The sequence below is a fragment of the Antedon mediterranea genome, chromosome 5 (assembly GCF_964355755.1).
Source record: "Antedon mediterranea chromosome 5, ecAntMedi1.1, whole genome shotgun sequence".
Taxonomy (NCBI): Eukaryota; Metazoa; Echinodermata; class Crinoidea; order Comatulida; family Antedonidae; genus Antedon; species Antedon mediterranea.
In genome coordinates, this window is record NC_092674.1 from 5744090 (window position 1) to 5756355 (window position 12266).

A 12266-nucleotide genomic window follows, 5' to 3' on the forward strand; every position below is an offset into this window, starting at 1 on the left:
ACACATGTTTAACGAACTGATCTGGTATTTATCTGACAATTATTAGCACTTCTTGATCTATATTATCCTGTCTGGGTCTAATTTTATTACAGGACTACTGTACTGTACCCTTTAATTTAAAGCCTCTCCACTAAAACTTTCCTCCAATCGCCAACTACAGTAGTACAGTACTGTAGATTGTTGCTGCTAATTTGCTGGAACACTATGCAATGATTATAGTTGAGCTATCTTGAATGCAGTATCTGTGCTCTGGTGTGGACCAGGACTACTTTGACATATCATGTGTGTTATCACATACAGTATCTGTTGTTGTGTACTACTGTATTGTACTATCTTCCGTTGTGAACTAGAGTCATTATTGTTGCATACACTCTATACAGTACAATTTAAGGTACATTTTAGAAATCTTCTTCTTTTCATTTATTTTTTAATTAAATATTTGCTAGTTTAAGTAATTTCTTCCCAATTAGAAAAATGGTAACCTGTAGTAAATTCATACATTTAATATTCAGTAGCAACCAATGCTACCTTATTTGATAAGCAGTAGAATCTTTTGTATGTTGAAATGGTTGCATAGCAGAGAAAAAAATCTTTTTTTTTTAATTCCCAGACAATTGGTGATGAAATCCAGACACTCCATGCTTAGAAATTTGGTTAACCATTTCTTAAAATCAAATTCATATTCATAGATTGTGGCCCATATTACAAAAAAAACCTATACCTTTGAAATTTCAGTTTCTTATTAAGTCTGACAGACGTCCAATCTTGGATCTAACCAGGTAACTTCCCCTGGGATGTGTTTATAAAAACTAAACTTCTGGAACGACAAATTTGTAACCAAGTTTTGTAAAGTCCAAAATTAAGAATTAAGTTTCCTCAAAGGGGACATGATCAGAGACCATCATCCAAATGTTTCAAAGATAAAATAATTTGAAACCTAGCCCCCTTAGGGTGTTCTGCCCCAGCTGCTTAGATTGTGTTATCCAGAGAAGGATATGCTTGATGACACATTGTTCCGTTCTTACAACAACCAGCATTTAAGCAACTCTTTTCATTTTTTTATCTTTCATTTCATCTAATCGTTTTACTATGTTTGGTAAAATAAAGCTTTTTATCCTGGGGGAACCGTACTTTAACTGTGTTTTGATAAGCTATTGCTAGGATACTATGCAGACATGTTTTTTAAGTGCAAGTTCTTTATGTAATTTGACAAGAAAACATAATTCTGTATTGTTACATCATACACTGTACTGTATATACCTACGAAATGGACAGTATTCACAATGGCCATCTCAACCTCATACTGTTACTAGGCCTACAGTAGTTTTAACAAGATTTAGATATCCTGCCCGAAATAGTCTTTCATCAGCGTCCCATTAGCAATTACGGTACCGTAGTGTACCTATTTTGAAGTCTACAGTTTCATGACCTAATTTCAGAGGTACAAGGGAGGCTTCTGAACATCTGTCTCAACATACATCAAAACAAACTAAACATCCTAAAGTTGAGCAATCGGCGACATTGGCGTCACAATCGATGTTGTCCTGTTACCTAAAAAGGATATGACATGGGACACATGTTTAACGAACTGATCTGGTATTTATCTGACAATTATTAGCACTTCTTGAGCAATTATTCTGTTTTTTCTGACAATTAAATTCACTTAGTTTTAGACTTTTCTCATGGGAAGACTTTAACTGTTGATGACAATATAATTGGCACTGATGAAAAGTACAGTTAAAATATCAGAGAGTTCATGTGTATGTACCTCTGAATTTTATATTTTATCTATATTATCCTGTCTGGGTCTAATTTTATTACAGGACTACTGTACTGTACCCTTTAATTTAAAGCCTCTCCACTAAAACTTTCCTCCAATCGCCAACTACAGTAGTACAGTACTGTAGATTCTATTTGATTTTCAATAGCTTGTTTTTTTTTATTTTTTCTTTCTTACAATTAAACAGTTGACATTTCTTACAGGATAAAACATTTTTTTTCTTGCCTAAAAAATCCAACTAATAGTAATAGAGTATTTAAAGTTGTATTATCCTTTTTGAAAAAATAAGTAAAAACAAAACAATTTGTTGAATAGGCCATTTTAATATCACATAAAAGTGGGGGAAAAAATAATTTAAAGTAAAAATTAATCAAAAATTTAATTAATACTGCACCAATTTGTTTTGTTTGACTCTTTTGATCTACAGTACCATTTATACACAGATTACCATATGGTATATTCTATTTATTTAAGTTAAATGTAATTGCTCAAAGTGCTCTACTCAATATAAGTATCCTAATGATATTAAACAGTACTTGAGAAACTACTACTTTATCACTCATAAAACACTTGCAAATTATTTAATTCAAATGACAACTAAAAGGTCATGGAAGTAAAGCTATAAGTACTGTATTTTACCCTATTTCAAAGTCTTCTGTTCTTTGTTAAAAACTGGTTGATTTTTTTGTAACCTGATACAATTCACCTGTTGTTATGTGTGATATTAATTAAAACATAACGAAAATCCACCAGAATATCCAGTCCATCTCGGTACAAACTCGGTACCAATAGTGAATTGATTTCCGTTTAAGGTCAATCAACTACCTCAGCCCCTTCCTGATAGTTGTGTATAGCCCCCTCGAGACCCTTGATATTCTCCAATATTTTAGTACAAAGTTGCTTGACAACCTCCTAGCTATAGTTCATGACTGATAGTATTTTACTTCATGGTTCAGTGACTATTCAGTCATATGATATGGGAATGGCTTAACTGAATCCAGATTTTGTTCATGAAATATAGTTTTAATGGAAGAACACTTCATTCCCTAGAGAAACTTTTATGAGGGCAGTCTACAGAGATAATAACTTTCACGTTGGACATTACTTACCTGGATTTTACTGTACAATGTTGATGCATCGTCAATTTTGTGAAATGGAAAATTTGGTATGTACAGTAATACTGTAAACATTACCTGTTTACTATTCAGACATGATGTACAAGATAAGATAGGAATGTACAGTATAAATAGTTTACATGAAAAATCATAATATTTAGATACTTTTGTACATTACTGCTGTACATTGTAGGAGATTGTACTTTATTGTACAATAATCTTATGGATTAAATTCTTTCAGTAGATTTAATATTTGATTTAATATTTGATATCTTAAATATGTCATTTTTATTATATTTTGCATTATAGTTTTAATGTGTTTTTCTGATCTACAATGTATTATTTGTACTGACATCTAGCTACAGTACATCTGTTTTGTTTTGTTCTTTTTATCCACAATTAAATTAGACAATACATTATATTCCTTTACTGTCAGTTTCCAACTTCCTGCCACTAAATTCATAATAAAAATGTAAATTATCAGGTGCCCCGATCATAAATTTCAATCAATATTAATTGAAAAATATGCGTTTATGTGTTAAGAAAGGGGATTGTAAAATTAAATTGACTATTCAACATGCATTAGAAGGATATTTATCTTCATTTGCTTCGCTATTTTTAAGTCACGAGACAAAGGACTAAGAATTGGTAACGACTACTCCTGGGGTCCCAAAGGTGTCCTATGTTATCTCAGCACTTAGCGTAGGAAGTATGTTCGTGCGTATGCGCACATTTTCTGTTCGTTTTGTACCATATAAAGCACGAAAAATCACCAAAATAATGTGTCCGGAGAGAGGATGTTCATTATGAAGATGAAGATTGATGGGAATTTTACATGCTGCCTAACAATTTGACCGGCACGTGCTATTAAGACTCGTAATTCTTAGTGGTACTCAAGCAAGTAATGACTTGCGTTGTTTTGCAGCATTTAAGCACAGGTTTTAAAATGTTCTTCTGTAGAAAAAAATTTACATCGATAATGACCATGTTTTCATTTGCCAGTAGCTGTGTAGTCAACTTATTTCACTATTAAACTGATTTAATGAATATAAAGTAGCTAATACAGTACAAAAAATGTTTACCAGTTAACAGGCTGAAAAATGAATGTCATCATCACAGTTATAATGAGTAAAAGTGGGTGGTTTACCTAACCTAAATTTCTTTTGAATAGTTTTATAACAAATAACAAACTATACACTTGAAACCTTCTCTTTCTGTCTTTAAAACTCTGTCTATCAAACTAGTCTAGTGTGATGTGCTCAAATATGGTAGTAATATGACATCATCATCACATTTTTTGTCACATAATGATAGTATAGACAGAGCTTAAATGTTTACAGTATTACAGGAACTTTTGTGAGACCGGGTCATGTGTAGGACTTAGCCTAACCCTTAAACTAACCTCCTATGATACATAACAGGCCCATATGATACATAATGTGACACTGTATTGCAGAAGTTGCCTATTCTATGATACAGGACATCCAATCTCAATTTATTAGCTTTTATTCTCTATGTTTTTATACTGATTATAATCTACTTTCAAGTAATTTATATCTCACAAAAGTGTGTGCTTATACTGTACGTGAAATTTACGATGACGCATTGATTTTAATTTCAGTCATGCTTTTCGAATTGTTTCATGCAAGTCTAAATGAAACTTGAAACCTGATATTTGAAACGCCATAAAATTAGTTGATCAGAATTGACAATGAGATCCAATCAGAACGAACAATGGTAGAACTCGTATACAACAAATTCTGAATTGCTATTGCAACCTAAGCTAACCTAACAAACACATTATTCAAGAATGAATTGATCAGGTCGAACTGTTGCAATTAAATTTATACTTTATATAAAGGATTATACATGCCTTAAAGGTGAACCTGCTTTATGACAGTTCTAACCTGACCAGACGTTCAATACTGTAGTTTATTACAAAAAATTCTCAACACTTTAGCTGTTCTGTATCAAATCCATAATAGTGAATCTCATATCAGTAGTGTGAAGAATAATTGACACAATTTTATGAAAAATGTTACATTAATTTTCCCTTATATTCATATACAACTTTGGGCCTGTGTATGAGATATCCAGTTTCACAGAGTACAGAGCTTTTATTGCTGTTCTTCAATATATTGGCTTTCTTTATAGTAGTTCTCAGTATTGTATTATACTGATTTGCATACAGTACATATCACCTGCCTATGCTAATTTTAATGTTACTCCTAAGGGTTAAGTCAATAAATATCAAAACGTTGAATCCTTCCATTTATAATGTTACTTTTTGTTGTTTTTTTCTAATTCTTTTTTCCTGAGTAATACATGTTATTACTGAATGCAGACTACTTGTTTTTCATCATGTGCTTTCGTTTTTCATTAGTATCTCGCTATTGATTATTATATTTTTTTTTTCCTTCAAGAGAATTGCTTTCTGTTCTTGTAATGCTGCCGCGTTCTTTGAAATCTCATTGCCATAACGACTACAAATTGTTTGCATAATAAATTTGCCGCTAATGTCTTTCTCTCCCCTTATGTATAATCTGACTTTGGTTCACATAAATCTTATCAACCAATAGATACAAAAATATATACGATGACATTTCAATGAGAGAATTTTCTGATCCTTATTTATTTTCTTTCATGTTAACCCTTTCTCTTATACATCTCAAGAATGTTGATGCTTATTTTTTCCCCATCAACTATGAGAGATGATGTTCTTATTACATACCAAGTTTGAAAGAGGAGATTTAGTTTGAGACACCTTGTCGCAAAAGATCTCAACATACATTAAATAATAAATTGAGAATCTTTCCCTAAAGAATCTATGTTTTACTTTTGTCAATCTAAGGAGCATAAAACCTAAAATCATATAAATTTGCATTGGGGCATAGCTAAAAAAATATGTTTTCATTTCTAAAATTTCAATACTACAATTATAGTGTGGTAACTTTCCTTAAACCAGAATTTTCTCACGATTGTATTAAAAAAAAGACATGCACAGATTTAGGTGGGGGCTAAACAGACTTTAGTACCCCCTAAAATTTAACAAAATTAATGACTGTTTTTATTTTTCTGCAACCCGACGGATTGTTTTTATTATTTATGAAATATTTAGCCCTGCCTAATCTATAATGCTGGATCCACGCATGCAGGGGGAAAATAACACTGCAGTCAACCCACTTTCAGAGGACACCTATTAAATGAATCAAATAAAGAAAGACTTACAAGGACTAGTAATAACAAACCATCCTGCCATAAACAGAAAAAAATGGAAACAAATTGTGGAAAGCGTAATGTCGGAAGACGAAAAACGTTAACAACAACTATTAAATGAACACTTTAAAGTGTCCCCTTAATGGAGGTTTTACTGTATTTAGGTTAGGTTAATGAATGTACTTAGTTAATTTGTTGAGATTGCCTGTACAATGTAAATGTTTCTTCCATAGTTAATCAGATCAAGTATGAAAAACAGTAGATTCTTATTGTGACATCACCAATTCAAAGAATTTATTGCAAGTAATTGTCTGTAACGTCACTAAACTGCTTTGGCTTTATTTCATTAATGTGTTCATTTGAAAAGCTTTTAAAGAAATTTGTTCACAATCTCAGATGAAACTAAATCTTAGTATCAAATGGCAAGGTTAACATTACAATCCTGACAGAGTACATTTTAACATCCTTAATGTGTTATACAACAAGATTATGTTCATTCAATCCCATGTTCAAGTTTAATCCTAATTTGAAAGTTAATCCACAGTTTTATGGATATATAATAAGCTTAATCCCAGGTTTAAGTTTAATCCTACATAGTGTATTTAAGGTTTATCTATGCAAAGTTAATCCCATATCTTTATCTCATGTGTGAAATATGGTTAATCCCATTATAAATCCTATAATCTAGCTTAATCCCACATCGACTAATACCATTATCTATTTTATTTATGTAAACAGTTGGAAATCTAAACTTCATTATATAATTAAACTGACCAGAACACTACATCCCTTATGAATCCATTCCATTATGATATTTAAATTTGTATCCCATAAAAGGTTCTTTTTGACCTATTATTTGAAAGTAGGTCAATAGGGATGACTATTTTATTTTGAAAACTCTATTAAATGCTTTTTGGACTTATTGCTGTTTGGAGTTATATGTTATATTCTTGTGTACAGTAACATTGAGTGACAGTATTTATATAAAGAGGATAGTTAATGTTATATTCATAAAAATGTAATGTGTTTTGATCTAAATAATTTCTGAGATACTTTGTTAAGATATTGTTTGTTTAACAGAGTTTTAAGTAGTATAATATTTGCTAACAAACCCCACTAACCTCAGTGGATCAATAGTCTAACAGCTTTAGGAATAGCAGCCATATCAATTTGACAGTAGGTTTACAAATCAAAGACCAATACAATCAATCTAATACTCCCATTGGGAATAAGTTCATTCTGGGGTAGATTGACTTTAGATCAATTGTTAGGTTTTCAACGAGATTGATAGAAGATTTAATTCTTTGTACACTGGGCTCGGCTAATTTTTGAGTGATTTAAAAACCGGGTAATGTTTGTTGAATCTTGCACCTTTTCCTGTCAATCAATATCACACTTTATTGGTTGTTTGACAGGTTAGGTGTGAAGATGTTCATCAAAGTATGGTATTATAATAAATACATGTTTTCAATTGTTTACCAATGCAATAGCACAGGTTAAAATGTTTATGAAAGTATACTGATCCATTCAAGCCATACAAATAAGCATTTTAGCTTGTTTGTATCCTTAATCATAAAAGATTAAAACAAAGGCATGTGTATTCTATGAAAATATCATTAAAAAAAACAAGTTTATTGCTGCATATTGTACACAGTACTACATACCAGTTGGCAGAAGTGAGCTTCCTTGATACCAGCACATTAATATGTCATTATGTTCTGTGTTCATTGTTTAGTACTGTATGTTGAAATAACAGCCTTGTCTGCCCTTTGATAAACAGTAGACACAGTCACCTTATACAAAGACTTTTATTGTTATACACGCCCAAGTAAATTGTAAGAAATTCTTTACAATCGCTTAACATTATCCACATTGTTAATTTTTTATAATTAACTGATTTGTTAATAGAACGTCGTAAATCAAAATCTTTTTTTATTTGATAAATGAAATTTAAATCAATTGATTTTTACATGAGTTTGTAATTGATTTATCCATAAGCAGAAAATATTTTCAATATTATTATTATTGGCTATTCAAATACAGTACTACAATATATTGCTTCAGCATTATTCATCTTTTTCTTCATTTATTTATTAAAATACTTTTGATGAATAAATATATACGTCTCTTCTCTTTCTATTTTATTGTATTACTTACACCAGGATAACTTTGGAATGGTAAGTTAAATTGTCTTTTTGTGGTCTAGACGAGGCGTCCTGATCTCTTTATTGTTGTCAATTTTATAAATGTATCTATTGTTTGTATGAGTCAGTATCTATAGTATTGTGATTTTATATTTGGTGGCAGTGTTTGCTGAAGGCGTTTAGTGACTACCCAAATAGTAAAATTAACTCTTTTCAGTAAATCCTCATCCATCTTGTTGTGTGACATCACCCGCAGGGGTTTTTCTCCTTTTAAACGATCCTGACAGTATATTTTTCAATGCCACTTTTAAGTTTAAATTTATTTTAACATTGGCTTAAATTAAAAAATGTAATACTAGCTAGTCTAAATTAATTCTTCTTGATATTTAATTTCTTTTCGTTGTTACAACTGTAATTGTTTGGAATTAATATGTTATTTTATTTACTATTAAATTTATTTTAAACATACCTGATCTGTCTAAATTATTTAAAAAATATATTGCATTTTGATTAATAAGCCCAATTATTTTATTGTACTCTATTTATTGAAAATTTTTATTTCGGATAAATTATCAGCATCATATTTGGATTAAATAAAAACATTTTTAGTGATTTTTAGGGAAAAATTGATTACTAGTATTAGATAGTGGTTATTTACTGGCCTTTAATTTCTTATACAGTACTGTGTATTAACCCAGGCTCCTTCTTGTGAAATTATCAAAGATAAATATATGTTTTGACAACACGGCCAACCCACTGTTTTACTGGAACACTTTGTTAGGTCCCGAAGTTATGCCTTTACAGTACTATATATTATTGGTAATAAATGATTAATATCCATTTTTAGACTATTGAATAGATTAAAGAATTCTGGCACACGATACTAACAAAAGACAATTGTTAAAATCTCTCAAGCATTAAAAACTAAATATTTGCTAAATAATATTTTTCTATTAATCATATGATGATTACCCGTGGAACGTCAATTTTGTTTAAATGGATTTTCCTTCAAAATCCTAACAATACTTGGAATTGAATTGTGCATGTTGTTGTTTGATGTCAGGACTACTGTATAGTAGGAAAGTTTACAAACATTTGTAAGTTTGAAATTGTATTGATATGTCTTGTTAAAAATGTTTTACAGTTAACATTTACTAATACTGTACAATTATTTTTTGTTTTTTTTTATTCCAATGCAATGCTAGTATTTGGTATATTGGTTGGTTTGTTTCAAAGACTTGTATTGATATGTCTTGTTAAAATGTTTATGTACAGTAACATTTACTAATACTGTACACTTATAAAAAATTACGTTCTACAATTAAAGCATCTAGAAAAAGCAACCAACTACACACATTTTCAATATAAAATATTTACAAAAATAAATATTGAGATAATTTAATAATTTCCAAGATATTATTATGCAGTTTTTGCTCTATTTAAAGAATACTGTATAACAAATACACTGCGAGATTGAAATTATTAGATAGCCTGCAACATTTACATGTTCCAAAGAAATTTGTTACAATTAACTTGGATAATATAGTATATTGCCTAGAGTCTTCATTTATCAAATGTGTTAATAAAACACAAGAATTGTAGTATTTTACAGTAAAATCCATAAATTTCTATGATTTCGTTTTGTGTTGTAGTAACTGTGGCAGCGAATTCCAAGTTGCGTTCTGAAGTCGCTTCATGGCAGCTAGAGCCTCAAAGTCTAAACGCACTGTGAGACGTCATCGAAGAGAGCGTTTAGCTCGATCGCGATGTAGTAATTCTTCCTTGGAACACGAAATAGGAGAAGATTATCTAGTTCCAGGGTATAGTTCTAATGAAACACTCAAAGCTTATGAAAAAGAAGTTCTGGGTGGTTTGAACACACTTAGCCCTACAGAGGAAACAGAAACAAATACAGGTATGTAGCCATATGTTTAGCCTAAGCTCTGTCTACACTTATCAAACCAGTTTGACAATGTGATGTGGCCAAATATGGTAGTGATATCCTCAAATATGGTAGTGATATCCCCAAATATGGTAGTGATATGACATCATGATGTCCATATATGGGCACACCACATTATTTTGTCAAATAAAGTTTGACAGTGTAGACAGAGCTTTAGTTTAAGGGTCATTTGCCTGGGTGCACTGAACGTCATGCTAATAATTGCATATATGCACAAATCTGAATTTCAAAAGGAGAGCAAGGACCATCCTTCATCTGTCTTAATAAAAATTTACCATGAAAGGAAGTAGGGAAATATGTTTTAACACTACATCCTACCCCTATTAAGGGTCTACTGAAGTATCCCATTAAAGACATTCAATGTATATACTGTAGTGTTTAACATTGTGGGAATGTTTTTATTTTACCCTTCAAAATTATGATTCATTCTGATATTCTGTCAATAAAAAAATACAATTATTCACTTTTTGTTCTCATGGGTGTGTTGAAAAATTATTTCATAAATAGAAAATTATCTATAACTTGCATATTTTCAATTTGTAAAATTATGAATGACAGCCGCACATGTGACACTTGTTTCTGTTGTGTGAATTACACTAATAGTGCGGCATTTACACGTGTAACATCGGTGCATAACCTCTGCTAGTCAAAATGTTAAAATTGAATTTTAGAATTTTTTGCACAATAATTATGACTTGAGCTTTCTTTTTTGGTTTTTCTTCAAGACCAGAAGTGACATTGTGTACACATGTATATGTACAGTATGAGAAGTACCAAATGTCGAGAGTGTGAAAATAACAAATTTAATTATCAAATTGATGGCCAATTTTACCCTTTTGTAAGGTCAGGTTCAAACAAATTAACAGAGTAAAAATTATGAAATTGCGGCCTACTGTCAAACACTGATAACAAAGTTGTCACCCTTATTATTAGAAGAAGAATCATTAGTTTAATGACATGTTCTTTTATACTTATCAATTTTAAACTGGAAAAAATATTAAAAATCTAATTTCAACCTGTTGTACAATCTATAGTAAAGTTTCATAAAAACGTTTATCATTGATAAAAATATTTAAAATTCAGCAAACTTTCATAAACATATGATACTAATAAAACAACAACAGTAAGTTTGACAATTTATTTTAATTATAATTTCCAACATTTCTTGAAATGTAACTTTAATATTCAGTTCAATACTACAGATTCATATACTGTATTACTACTAATAACTGAAAATTGATTATAACTGACATATTGTCTATATGTATTTTATATTGGTCTGTGGTTGTGATATTAGCATGTCAAATATTTTTACTCATCAAACTATTTTATTGAGTGACAGATATTTTCTTGTCTTTAGTTGTCAGTAGTCAGAATTATTTATAACTTTTATCAGCCAACAAACTTTTATAATTGAAAACGGACATATTTTTTACATTTTTTTCATATCTGTAAGTTAATGGTTTTGTTACGAGGCATAAAATCTTGTGCTTTAAAATATTGTGAACATTCGTCCTATTTTCAGAAGACACAACTGATTATTATTTTGATTTCAAGCTCTGCAGAATACTGACATATCGATATTTAGTTTTAAATAATTCATTAGAGAACTCCTATTCCAATTTCTCTCGTTTAGGAAATTTGCAATAGATGAAATAATAACAGAATAAAGGTGCCTTAGTATATTTGTCTTATATATCTGTTATTTTATCCTCGATTCGGAAACACACACTTTAGAAAATCGACACTTCAAACACTACAACCGCTCTTGTGACGTTGTTTTGAGAAACAACATTGAACAACGACTCGATTGAAGACAACCCAGATGTGGTTACTTGTTATTTGCAAATGCTGCAAACATATCCATTACTTCTTCTGTTTCATTAGTTATTCTGAAATGAGGAGGCGATACTTTTCACCAGTGTTTCGCATCGGTTGAAAATGTTTACGATTTTCTTGCTTTAACACTTTACTTTAAAGAATGTTTTTCCAATGAGGAATTCCAACGGACCAAGTCAACGGTGAGATAATTTATTCATGGTCCTGGA

At 30.6% G+C, this 12266-nt stretch overlaps 1 protein-coding gene across 5 annotated transcripts in view; it reads left to right on the forward strand.

Annotated features, from left to right (window-relative positions):
* LOC140049631 (teneurin-3-like) overlaps positions 1-12266 on the forward strand; it is a 124776-nt gene that overhangs the window by 69345 nt on the left and 43165 nt on the right. For 4 of the 5 annotated variants that reach the window (XM_072094570.1, XM_072094568.1, XM_072094572.1 and 1 more), the window contains one exon: positions 9908-10170. In XM_072094570.1, coding sequence (XP_071950671.1) covers positions 9951-10170 — 220 coding nt within the window. In that variant the 5' untranslated portion in view covers positions 9908-9950. Of the gene's footprint in view, positions 1-8273; positions 8289-9907; positions 10171-12266 lie in introns of all 5 variants that reach the window. The other variant, XM_072094569.1, reaches the window with a different exon arrangement.